Source organism: Melozone crissalis, unplaced genomic scaffold, assembly GCF_028551555.1.
Source record: "Melozone crissalis strain CALT ecotype California unplaced genomic scaffold, PUWL_Pcris_2 ptg000041l_1, whole genome shotgun sequence".
Classification (NCBI taxonomy): Eukaryota; Metazoa; Chordata; class Aves; order Passeriformes; family Passerellidae; genus Melozone; species Melozone crissalis.
The window spans coordinates 10581834-10594959 of NW_026535819.1; the positions used below are offsets into that span (position 1 = coordinate 10581834).

A 13126-nucleotide genomic window follows, 5' to 3' on the forward strand; every position below is an offset into this window, starting at 1 on the left:
GCGGCAGCGCCCGTGCCCGCGGCGGCCGCCCCGGCCCATGCCCCGGGGGGAAGGGGGGCTGCAGCAGCCCGGCGAGCCGCCCACCCGCGCAGCGGGGGCATCGCCCCCACTCGCCGCTCCTGGGAGGGCGGAAAGGAGGCAGCGGCGGCGGCGGCGGCGGCTTTGTGCGCGGCGGGCGGATCGCAGGCCGCGGCGGCGCGGGGCTCGCCTGCTCCCGCCCCAGCCCCATGAACCAGCCGGACGGCTCCGCTCCGGCGGCGGCGGCGGCGGCAGCGCAGGTACGCGGCGGCCGGGCGGCGTGTCCCCGGGGGGAGGCGGAGGGAGCGGGGAGGAAGGGAACGGAAGGGAAGGGAAGGAGGGAGGGCGGCAGCCGCAGCCGCCCCGTCGCGGAGCCCCGGCGGCGCTTTGGCGCAGTGCGCGGGGGCAGCGCCGGCAGCGGCTCCTCGGACCCCGCGGTGCCGGAGCCCGCGGCCGCTCGGACCGGCGGAAAACAAAGCGGAGCTCAGCAGCCATGTCGGGGACGAGCCGCCCCTCGGCCCGGCCCGGCCCCGCACCCCGGCCCGGCCCGGCCCGGCCCCGCCGCGCTCCTAGCCCCGCGCCCCTTCCCGGCCCTTTTTCTTTTTCTTTTCCTTCTTTCTTTTTTTTTTTCTTTTTTTAAAATTTTTTTTCCTCCTTCTCTTAATTTTTCCTCCGGAACGTTTTGGTTTTTTTTCCCCCCCATTTTTTTTTTCCATTAAAACGACGCCACCTAGAGGAGACTATTTCGTAAATAAAAAAAAAAATTAAAATTGAAAAAAAAAAAAAAGGAAATATTCTGCTATTTCTAAATTTTTTTCCCAGAAAGCTGGGGCTGGATCCCCCATGTTGGGGTTCCTCCGGCAGCTTCCGCAGCGCCCCGCAAATTTCGTATTTGTTCTTTTGGTGCCAAAGCCCAGCTCATGGAAATGAAAATTAAACAGGAATTTGAATGAATTCAGGTTTTTCTCCCTCCACCCCCATTTTCTGGAGAAAAACGGAGCCTGGGAGCAGCAGAGTGCTGGGAAAGGAAAGTGAGTCAAGTTTTTGGTGGGCCCCCCCGGGTGAGCTGCAGGGAGGGATTAGTTTGGGAAAGTGGGAGAATTGCTGTTCCGGAGCAATTAGGAATTGGGCTTCATTGTAATTTTGAACTTGTGCAGCAAGCTCTGCCAAAACTCAGGGTTCATTTTTTTTTTTTCCTTTTTGCTGCAGTGCTTATAAAGTTATTTTGTTTGAAATGAGGAGTTTTGCAGGAAAATGAAGAACCCAGAAAATTTGCTGTGGACACACCCAAAATTTTTTTTTTTTTTTTTTGTGATTTTGGATTTCATGCAAAACTGCTGTTAAACAATGAGGTTCTAAACACAGTCCAAGAAAACACGAGGACAAGCAAAATTAAGAGTCGAATGTCAGTTTTATTTTAGAATTTCTTGGCTTTTTGGATGGTTTCTCCTGGCATAATTAAAACAGTTTCCAGCATTTAATTTCCTACTTCTTTTGTAGAGAAGAAAATTTCCATACTATGGTTTTTAGGTTTTTTTCCCTCTTTCTTTTTTTAAACACACTGTAATAACTCCATGTCCTATGGCTCACATAAATCTAATATTTACACAGGTTTATTATAAGGTCCGCCATGATATTATGAATATGCATAATTAACAATATTGTGAAAAAATAATTGCAGATTTTGTGATTTTCATTTTTTTTCAAATTGAAGTGCCTTTAAAGGGCTCAGCCATGATATTTTTCACAATTTCAAAATCCTTTTTCTCCTTGACTGTTAAAGCCTTGCTGGAGTTTGAATTGAAATTTTTTTTTTTTATTATTATTTTTGGTGGGGTTTTTCTTAATTGTTTTGTTTGTTTGTTTGTTTTAAATGCTGTCCTGTCCCTATTATTTTGCTGTTACAGAGTGCCTGTGAGTTCTGGACTGTGCACACACTGGTTTATTATTGTAGGGTTGCCCTTGAATACTGGGGTCTTGGTATTGATCTTTTTAAAAATAAATAACAAAAGAGCACTGAAACATGCATTGTTTCAAGAAAAAAGCAATCTAGGAGAGCTACATGGCCTTTCCACCCAAAAGTGGGGGAGGGAGAGGAAAGGAAAGATTAGGTCAACATTGAGTTTTACCAACCTTGACACAGTATCCTCTCTAAAATGGGGACAAAATAGCAAGATGGCTGGCTCCACAGCTGCAGCAGTTTGGATTTTTTTTTTTTTTTCTTTTTGAAAAAAAGCATTTTTAAATTTTAAACTCCAAAGTGAATTTCTGGAGCTGCCGGGCACCCACCAGCAAAGGCTGAAATCTGGGTGCTGCACAAAATAAAATTAAATTTCAAAACCAGAATGAATTTTTAATTTTGAATCTCAAAACCCTGAAAAGTTTTTTTGTTTTTTTTTTAATTTTGATTTTTTGTTTGGTTTTGATTTCTCTTCCGTGTAATTTGATATTTGATGGAAATCAGAAAGGAATGGCTGGTGAATTCAGGGCTCGGGGGCTGTTTTCAATTTCTCCCCTTTATTTGTTTCATGTTTTGAGTTTTTCAAAGGGGGGGAAATGGAAAAAATTTGCAAAGCAGAATAACTCTTGGGTGGAGGAAGAAATACTCCGAAATGTCAACTCCATATTTTTATTTTTGCATTTATTTGCCCCCAGCCCCCCCGAAGGGGACCCACCCTCTTCCTGAATCCCTTTTTTAGCAAATAATGGAAATGCAATGGAGCGGGAGGCCGGTGCCAGCCCGGCAGTGGAGCACTCAGAGCCGGGTGCCACATCTGGGTAAAAATTACACACAATGCTCCAAATTGGATTAAACAATCCCAGAGAATATTTTATTCATGGTTTCATCCAGGAAGCTGTAGCCTGGTGGCTTTTCCATATTCTTACCCTCCAAGATTTCCCTTCCTTGAGCTGCACCCCAGAACTTTTACTACAATATCATTGTACCCCAACAAACTATTTAGCTGTAGATTTTTTTTTTTTTTAAATTTTAAGATTTCATACATTTTTTTCTCGTGTGAACCAGACCTTTTGATGCTGCTTTTCCTTTGCCCTGCCATACTCCCGGAGATGTGGGGAGCATCCCTGTGGATTTGGGATTTGGGATTTAGGGGAGATGCACTGATGGGTGCTGCGTTTTAATTAAATTAACGAGCAAGCCTCATTTCTGGGGTCACAGTGCCCAGTGTGGCAGTGATGCCTTTTGAGTTTCTGGTGCAGCAGAGGGGTAGAGCAGGGCAGGCCTGGGCTGAGGAGTTCCCAGCTGTGCTGTGTGAGCTCTGCAGCGCTGGGGGCGAGCCCGTGTCCTCTGCTCCCTTCCCATCTTCAACTCCCTGGGGAGCTGCAGCTTTCCAGCACCAGCTCCTTCTCGTGGGTCTGGATCTCACCTTTCTGCCTCTCCTTCCAGCACAAACGTGCTCCTGCCTGGAAAAGATTTCATAATTTTTCATTGCAGTCTGCCTTCAGGGGGATTTTTTTTTTCCCTTTTTTTTGTTCTTCTGGAAAGTTGATCAATATTTTATCCTTTTCAAAATTGCTGTTGGCAGCCTGGAAGGGGAAGGGGAGGGAGGGAGCTCAGCTGAGTGATACCAACAGATTTCTTGTGACATAACTGAAATGTATTTTTTAAAAAAGAAAAATTTCCAGGACCTCATTTTCAGTGACATATTTTCATCCCAGAATGAAAACAGACATAATATTATTAAAGTAGTAGATAATATTTATACAAATGCCATATAAAACCTTGGGAGGTTATTGCATGACTCCAGGATAATTTAAATATATATCACTGCCATAATGCAACGCTGGGAATAGTTCAGTTCACGGGTGCAGTCACGTGGCACAGTCAAGTTTGCAATTATGCAAGTGCAGGAGTGAAATTAGAGTGGAATTAGTGTTCTAAAAATTAGATTAATTTAATTTTAATTTTATTTTGCAGCAGGGAGGGTTGAAACCTGCTCTAAGAGTCATGCTGATACAGAGTCAGGATTTGTGCCTACTGTGCCAGGGCAGCTCAGGCTGGAGCTCAGGGCAAGGCTCTGCCCCCAGAGGGTGCTGGCACTGCCCAGGCTGCCCAGGGAATGGGCACGGCCCCAAGGCTGCCAGAGCTCCAGGAGCCTTTGGGCAGCGCTGCCAGGGGTGCCCAGGGTGGGGCTGCTGGGGGGGCTGGGCAGGGACAGGGGCTGGGCTGGGGGATCCTGGTGGGTCCCTCCAGCTCAGGACATTCCGTGGGCCAATAATTCTTTGGATGCTGTGCCCGTTCAAGGATTTTGACCTTCCCACCATGGCACGGCAGGACTCGGTATGAGGTCCTGGATGCTGCTCCTGGATGTGGTGCCCATGGCACAGCCCTATGGCACAGCCCCCATGGACAGGCACTGCCCCCCTGGACAGCCCCCATGGCACAGCCCCCCATGGCACAGCCCCCATGGACAGGCACTGCCCCCATGGACAGGTCCCCCTGGCACAGCCCCATGGCACAGCCCCATGGACAGGTGCCCATGGCAAAGCCCCTCTGGCACAGCCCCCATGGACAGGCACGGCTCCATGGCACAGCTCCCATGGACAGGTGCCCATGGCACAGCCCCATGGCACAGCCCCCATGGCACAGCCCCTGTGCAAGTCCTGCAGGGCCCCGCTGGCTCTGGGTGTGTGGCACTGTTGGGTCCCTGGCACTGCCCATGGAGCCCCTGGTGGCCTCTACCTGAGCATCCTCAGCTTGGGCACGGCTCAGATTTGAGACTGGCACAGGGGAGTGTGCCAGCCTGCCCGGGGTGCTGTGGGGTGAGGGTGTGCACAAGGGTGGCACATCCCCAGGGTTTGCTGCATGCCCCATTCCCTGGGGGTGCTACCCTGGGCTCTGGGCTTGCTCCAGTCCATGCTTGGGTCCCTGCAGGTGGTTGTCTGCGTGCTGGGAGCTGTAAAACAGACAAGGGTGCTCCTGCAGGTGTGGGGAGCCACTCCAAAATGTGAGTTTTGTCAGAGGTGTGCCAGATCAGGCAATATTTATACATCATGTACCAAGGGGGGTGAGGGGAAGAGGTGCCTGGGCAGGGGCTGCCAGTGCTGCTGGAGGCTGTGTGTGCTCTTGGTAAGGGACGTGGGGAAATGGCCCCAGGAGATATTTATTTCTTGCAATTTCCACATTTCTGTGCATCCAGCATTGTGCATATTTGGAATTTCACATTTACGGATTCCATTTGGCCATACCGTGTTTTCTGGGGAAGAAGTTTCTAATTTTTAAAGGTCTTTTATGGATTAATTGCTAGTCATCTGCCTCCTTTTTGCTTTTGTTTGGTTCCTTGAATGTCTCTTGATTATTTTGTACTATGTGATGCCAATTTAGTGGTTAACTAGTATGCAAACTACATCTGGACGTGTTGACTTTGCATTAACAATCATTGATTTGTCTGGAGCAAGGGAATAGAAATGAATGCTGCTGTTTACCATGGATGGTATATGAAAAATAACCATTTGCAATGTGCCTTTCATCAGGGGCACAGGGCTCTGGTGCAGCTTGTCACAGTGGCTCTGCCTTGTCACATGAGAGCTGAATTTTGAAACCATGGCACCAGGAAAAGGGATGGGGAAGGCAGGGGCTCCTGCTGTGTGGGGAAGGTGCCCTGTGTAGGAGCAGCTGCTGGTGGCTTTGGTTAGCTCTGGTGACAGTGGGGTAAAGTTGGAACAGAGAGGGAGTGGAAAAACACGAGTCTGTGTAGTACACAATATGTGACATATAATACACACCACATGTATAGAGCTTGTAGCATGGGAACAGAACCAAGAGGATGCAGAATTTAATAATCAAAAATGATGGTGGCTTCAGCAGCAGCTGTTTCTCCCCAAACCCGTGGCTGCAGCTGTTGGAGGGCTCTGGATGGAGCAGGGTTTGGTGCCTGCTGTCCCTGCTGGCTCTGGGGAAGCTGGGATGTGGCTGTGGCTGTTCAGGTGACCCTGGGATGTGGCTGGCATTGCTGCACACTTGTGTCTCCTCTGGAGGAAGGGAAAGGCTGGGCAGATGCTCTCTCTGCAGAGGAAGTCTCTTCCCAAGATGTGCCAAAGACATCAAAGCTGCCTTGCACTCTCTCCTTGGTGTTCCAAGGTACAGTCACAGTGGTCCCTTGGTTGAGCTTTGATGATCAGACCTTGAGTCCATTGGATCCTCTCATCCCTGGACCTGTTGTGTCCCCTGCTGCTGGTGGGGCAGGATGCTCAGTGTCAATGTTGGTCATCCCTTGGGCTGGGCTCAGCAGTGAGTCTCTTTCCACACTGAAATTGCTTTGCTCATGCTGGAACATGCGTGTCAGAGCCCAAATGATGGACACAAGTCATCTCCTGAAACGTGGGGCTTGTACTCCGGCACTGCTGAGAGTGGAAATGCACAGGGAGGTGCTGGCCAAGCTGCTTGGGTTTCACTTGTTGGATTGTCCCAAAGCGAGCAGTGGCAGAAAAAAGAGATTAAATCAAGAAAATTCTCCCCTGTGCTCATTGGAAGTGCAGAGAAGCTTTGTGTTCTGAGTGGTGCATTTGGGCAAGGAGGCAGCAGGGAGGGCACAAGCAGCATGGCAGTGGCACAGGTAGATTAGAATCCATCCCCTTAATTAACCCCCCTCTGTACCCATGGAGAAGAGTTCTTGTGCTGTGTGTTTTCCAGATTTTTGGCACTTGAGTGGCAGTTAGCTCTGGTTCACTGACCGGGCTGTGAGGGCTTGTGCCAGCACACTGGGAGCTCTTGCTCCAGCTGGGATCCTGCCTGGGGCAGCCTGGGGGCACAGGGCGTGTTCTGCCTGCCCTTGGTGGGCTCAGACCAGCTGCACCACCTGCCTGTGCCTCCCTGGCTGTGCCCAGGTGACGCTTGGGCCAGGTCAGGGCAGAGTCACACCCTGGCAGGTGATGGCACTGGTGGAGCTGTGCTGCCTCTGGAGAAGCTGCAGGCCATGTGGCTCTTCTGGGGTGAAACTGCAGAGCCCTGGGACAGCCTGGCATGGGGCTGTCCCCATGGGAAGGGCCAAGGGTGGCCAAGCCTTGTACTTTTTGGTGGTGGGAGCAGTGTCACCACACCAGTTCCTCTGCTAGAGCAGCTTTCCTAGGGAGTCCCTCCCTTTATTTCCCTCACCTGTATTTCCAAGGCACTCCAGTGTCCCTCCCTTTATTTCCCTCACCTGTATTTCCAAGGCACTCCAGTGTGTGCTTAGAAAGGTTTCTCTGCTGTACTGTACCTGCAAAGATTTAATTACATAGGCAAGGCTTTCCTTGCTTGTGATTCCCAACACTCCTGCTTGTTTCATGTCTATATTTGGCTGGTGAAATGTGGAAAATAAGGCTGGAAGTGGAGAAGTAGAGACTGGAGAATTTGCCTGCGCTGATAAGGGGCTGACAAAAGGAAACATGAATGTTAGAGTGTGGAGCAGAGAGGAGCTGCTGGAGCCTGGAGGAGCTGCCATAGGTATTTGAGGGATCAAAATGCTGTGTTGGTGCATGTGGATGTGCCTGGGACACTCCTGGATGCAGTGAGGTTCTTGGGTGGGTCTGGGATGCTGTGAGGGATGTTGGGTCCATGCTGTGCCTGGGCCAGGAACACAGGAGCTCCGTGGTGTTTTCTGCCCTGGTTTAGAAATCAGGGTTGTTATCACACAAGGTTTGAGATCGCAGCAATGACAGAAGTGAGAGCAGCCAGGTATGTCAGACCTTCCCACTGGCAGTGAGCTGAGCCAGGCTGGGTGGCCAAATGTGCTCACACGCCAGTGCTGGTGTCCCGATGGCACCACTGTGTCTCCAGGCTCTTCAGGATTTAATATTTGTTGTGATTTCATTTTACTAGATACACACAGCCAGCAGTAATCTTGTGGAAGTTCATTTTTTGCTCTGTGTGGGTGTAGGTATCCTTTCCTGCCTGAAAATAGCAGCACGAGTCAGTTTGCAGGAGTTGGTTGTGCTTGCGTTGAAGGGCCGTCATTTACTGCTTCCAGTATGTTGAGAACAATTTTAGTGCAAGTATTTAATTGCTTCAGACCTATTTTTAGAAATATTAAACCTCAGTTTTCAGAACTGCATCCAAAGCCAGCAGCTCTGCTGGTGTGGGAGAGCCAGGAGGGGAACCTGGAGGAGAACCTGGAGCGACGTGGGCTGGGAGCAGGGCAGGGTGTGGGTGCTGCACCCTGGAAATCGAGTTGTCTGTGTTTTGGTGAGATTTTTTTTTTTACTACTATTCTATTTACTTAGTTACACAAGGAGAGGATGAATGAATGAAACCAGTTTTCAGCAGATTTGTACAATTTCTTGAGTTAAGTCTGCAGGCTGGTGGATGGAGCTGGGAGCACCCAGAGAACAGCATGCAGGCAGCCCCAGTAGGGCTCTGGCTCCAAACCCAAGAATAGCTCCTGCTTTTCTGGGTGTAAATCTGTCACTTGAGGTCTGATGTGCCTTACTCTGTGGGCTGCAAATCCTGAGCTTTCACTGGCATTTGTGAGATATTTGTGATTTTGAGGGTGGGAAGAGAGTTGTAAGAAGGCAGGATAATTATTGGCTGGGAATAAAACACCTTTTTGAATTTGTGCATGCATTTTGGAAACCTCTGTTGGGAGGGAGGGCTGGATTTGGATCAGGCTGGTGGCAGGGGGTTCTGAAAATCCCCTTGGGAACCACTGGGATTTCTCTTTGCAGTCAGGGGATGCTGTTGAAGATGCTGAGGGGCAATGGCAGTGGCAGTGGCACCAGGGGACAGGCTGGGACCTGGCCTGGGGTTGGACTGGCAGGGCTGGAGTTGGGCTTCACCAGGGAAGGAATTAATGAATGACCACCAGGAAGGTGCCCTGGGGTGTGTTTTGACTTGGCTTCAGGGCATCTCTCTGTTTATGGTTAGTACTTCTGGGGTTACTGCACATTAACTCCAAGGGAGGCATACTTTGACTTTCTTACGTGCCTTTATTTTAGAGGCCTATAAATTTGGCTGGTTGGTGATAACAGCAGTTGGAATTGGCATTTCTGCTCCATGGGGTTTGTTAGGACGTGCCAGAGACTCAGCCTGGCAGGGAACCGCTGTGCCTGGAGCTGGGGAGGGCACTGGGTGAGAAATAAAAAATGTAAATGTAAAAGAGAAATAAAAAATGTAAATGTACCCAGAGAGCCACAGTGCATCCCCAGGGGCCTGGGAGCCTGGCTGTGTGCTGCTCCTGGGGCTGCTGGCAGATGCCAGGGGATGTGGGAGAGTCCCCTGGAACATTTATTGGAGAACAGCCCCCCAGAGGGTGCTGGCACTGCCCAGGCTGCCCAGGGAATGGGCACGGCCCTGAGGCTGCCAGAGCTCCAGGAGCCTTTGGGCAGCGCTGCCAGGGGTGCCCAGGGTAGGGCTGCTGGGGGGGCTGGGCAGGGGGATCCCTGTGGATTTCTTCCATCTGTGGATATTCTGTGATCCACATGGAGGGAATATCAGTGCCCTTCATAAATGAGAAAAAACCTCAAAATTCAATGAGGTCCCTTTTCTTGAAATCTTGCATGTATTTAAATCTTTGGTGGGTTTTCTTGTTTTTTGTTTTTGTTTGTCTTGTCGTTGTTGAGTTTTTTTTCTTTTTTTTCCCTATGTAATCTGATTTGGTTTAGTTGCCAGCAAGTAGATTTGCTGAGAGTGCTGCTGTGTTTGCTTTTGGTTCCTGATAAGGTGGAGGAGATAAGTCCCACGTTGTGGCTGTTTGTTTGTGTGAGTGGGAAATGTTTGTGCTTCCCTCCTTTGACAGGGAGCTCCTGGCCGTCCTCCTGCAGCATAAACACTGCTTGTGATTGGAGTTCATTATGTGAGATTTAAAATGTATAAAATGAAATGTTCCTGTCTGCTTTAAGCAGACATATGTCTACGGTTTGCAAATTAACCTAATTAAATATATATGTAGAAATTTATGATATTCAGCTCTTAGCACAAGGTATGCAATTAGCATCCTTGCCAGCAAGGAATTTTCCATTTCTGTCTTGACTTTTCCTCATAGGAGATGTGGTTTGGGGTTTTTTAATTTTTTTTTTATTATTTTTAATCTTCAATCTCTAATTTTTGTTCTGCTTTGGAATTCACTTAGGGACGAGTCCTGTGGGGATTTAGGCTTGTGGTTAAATTTCCCTACAAGCAGCTCTGACTGAAGTCAGTGAAACATTCTCTAATTCCTGGGCTCCAGCCTGTCCCTTTGCCTCTGCAGGACAGGAGGAGTTTGTTTTGTTAGGAGAATATCATGAGCAAAACAGCATTCTGGAGGAAAAAATTGCATTTGAATATTTACATTTTTCAAGGCTCTTCCTTCCTCCCACCCAAAAATAGCAAAAAAAAAAAAAAAAAAAATCTGTCTCTGCTTGATTTATGGAATTTTCAAGTGTTTGGCCAATGTTATTTCCAAAACACCCCATCCCTCTACCTGAGCTGTTGAGCTGTCTCTATGGCAGGAGGGCCTCACACAAGAAATACAAATCCATTATTACAACCTCTCATTAAGCAATATTCTGGCACCAGCAATACTACTTTTAGTTCCTTTTCTGCCAAAGTGTTGGGTTGGTTTTTTTTTTAATATTTAAAGTTTGATCACGTTAGGATAGTTTCCTATATAAATAATAATTTGGTCTATTTTGCATATCAATAGTTGACTCCATTTTCTTCACAAAAAACCTTTTTTTCCCCATAAACATCCCCACTGTTCCAGCCCAGAAGGTACTCTTTATTAGCCAAACCAACCAAGTCATGACGTTCCCAGCTCAGCTATTTTAATGATCCCACAAACCCAAAAAAGCAGTAGGAAATTTTTCAGAAGCAAACTGCAGAAACTTTTTTTTTTCTTTCTTTTTGGGACATCAGAAGTTTTCAACTTTTTGTCCAATTATTTTTGTTACATTTTTCCAAGCTTCAGGCTGTAAACTCAAAGAATTTGGAACTGTTCTTTCTTCCTGGAGATTATTTAGGGCTGTCAGAGGTGGCCCAGTGCTGGGTGGAAGAGCTGAGGGCTCAGGAAACATGCTGCCTTCATTCCTAATTTCTGTGCAAGATCTGTTGATAATTCTGCATGGGCAAGGTGAGATGTTGGATCATAACCATTTTCCCCCCTTGGACACCTCCACAAGTCTCTCCTCCTGTATTTTCCTTTGACTTTGCTGCTCTGCTGTGTTTCCCATCTCTGTTTCAGGGCACAGGGAGTTCTGCTCTCAGCTCTGTCCCTTTGCAGGAGCTCTCTGCTCTCCCAGCTTGAGCTCCTTGGTGTTTCCTGCCCTCCCTGGGTGTTTCTGTGCCCTCTCCATCACAGGGATGCCTTTTCAAAGGCCATCAGCAGCTCTCATTCCCAGTTCTCCATCACCAGGTGTTGTGGGGTGACCAACCCCATAAATCAGAAGAAGAAAAGGCTGATGCAGACTGGTTTTGGGGTTTCCTTGTGAGCTTGCAGCCTTGCCAGCTGTCCCATACTCAGGTCCTTTGTAGATACAGCTATGGGACACATGATTTACTGTCAGAGCTGTATTTTCCACTGCTTCACGTGAGTTTCTTGCTCACCTCAGTGCTGTGCCAACTTTGGAGGCTCCTCGGATCTTGTCCCAGGATGTGCTGCAGCCCCTTGGGATGTGGATTTTCCATAGCCTGGCATTACCCACCACCAAGGCAATCATTTGGATAATTGCAGCATCTGCAATTTATTTAGGCAAATAGGGGACTGAAAAATATTTGCTTTCGCTTGCTTGTGGGATTTATTTTTAGGGTTTAGCTTTGTGCTTTGGGAAGCAAAGCTGAGCCATCCTGGTGTCCCTTTTCCCTGAGGTGCTCTTTGGGGCTGTTCTGGCCACCTTGTCCATGGCACAGGAGTTTGCCTGGCTGGATCATCACCCTTCTTGCCCTTGTCTGCTCCTTGGTTTTGTTTTGCAGTCTCTGTGCAGGTGGATCACTGGGGCTGTGGGTGAGGCTGTATGCATGGGCACATTAGTGTCGCCAGGCCCAAAATGAGTAGCTGGTTCCATCAGAGGCCCTCGCTGCTGCAGAGGTGCCCCTGTGCCCCTGCCTTGCCCTGGTGGGTGCTGGTGGCTCATTTGGGCACCTTGGTGTGCTTCAGGAGCTGCTTTCCCTGTGCTGTTCCCTCCCAAGGTTCCATCAGAGGCTCCCAGCTGCTGCAGAGGTGCCCCTGAGCCCTTGCTTTGCCTTGGTGAGTGCTGGTGGCTCATTTGGGCACCTTGGTGAGGTGCTTGGGCTGCTTTCCCTGCATTGTTCGCTCCCAAGGTTCCATCAGAGGCCCTCAGTTGCTGCAGAGGTGCCCCTGTGGTGCCCCTGTGCCTCCTGCCTTGCCCTGGTAGGTGCTGGTGGCTCATTTGGGCACCTTGGTGGGTGCTGGTGGCTCATTTGGGCACCTCTGTGTGCTCCAGGAGCTCCTTTCCCTGCGCTGTTCCCTCCCCAACCCCGCCTGGCACTCGGAGCAGATGGCTGTGGGACCCCACTGTGATAATGAACTGTTCCTGCCCTTTATTTTCCCTCTCTTAATCAGTGGTTAATCAATGAGGTGACTTCTTACTTCATCCTGTGCATGTGAAAGTGCTGTGAGTGCACTTGCCACGAGAGCCTTTGCAGAGCAAACTCTTTTGGAAGTCTGGGTGCACCACGCCCTGTTCTACCTGCAGCTGCCTCTGATAGCTGCAGGAACCAGAGTGACTCCTGGTGTTCCTTTCTAATCCATGGGAACACTTCTTCTGGGGTTTTTTTTGGTTTTTTTTTTTTTTAAATTAATTACTGTTTATAGTAATTTTTCTGCCTCAAAAATGAAGTTCTGCAGCCTTCTGAAACAGTGGGGTCACATTCAGTACTGGCTGGGTCATAGGTGGAGAGCAGTGATTTTGGGGGTGCTGGGTGATTTTAATAGCTTAATGCCTTTCAGACTTTTGGCTGGATGCTGTTGGGCCCTGGAGATTTTTAGGTTTTTGCTGTTAATTTTGCTAGGCAAGTCTGCAGCTTTTCCTGCAGTTTGAGGCAGATGCTCCCCTCATTCCTCATGAAGGAAGAGTCTGGGAAGGGAAGTGCTGAGCCCTGTCACAAATGAGCTGTGGTGCAAAGAAGCTGAATTTTTATCCTGTGGTTTTATCTTTCTTCAGTACTTGATTTATATCA

The 13126-nt window shown here is 48.9% G+C and overlaps 1 protein-coding gene across 7 annotated transcripts in view; it reads left to right on the forward strand.

Moving 5' to 3' along the window:
- Positions 1–223: 223 nt before the first annotated feature.
- The window catches only part of ZNF618 (zinc finger protein 618), a 146038-nt gene continuing 133135 nt past the window's right edge, over positions 224–13126 (forward strand). For all 7 annotated transcript variants that reach the window (XM_054284103.1, XM_054284106.1, XM_054284105.1 and 4 more), the window contains exon 1: positions 224–278. In XM_054284103.1, the coding sequence (XP_054140078.1) occupies positions 228–278 (51 nt within the window). In that variant the 5' untranslated portion in view covers positions 224–227. The remainder of the gene's footprint in view (positions 279–13126) is intronic.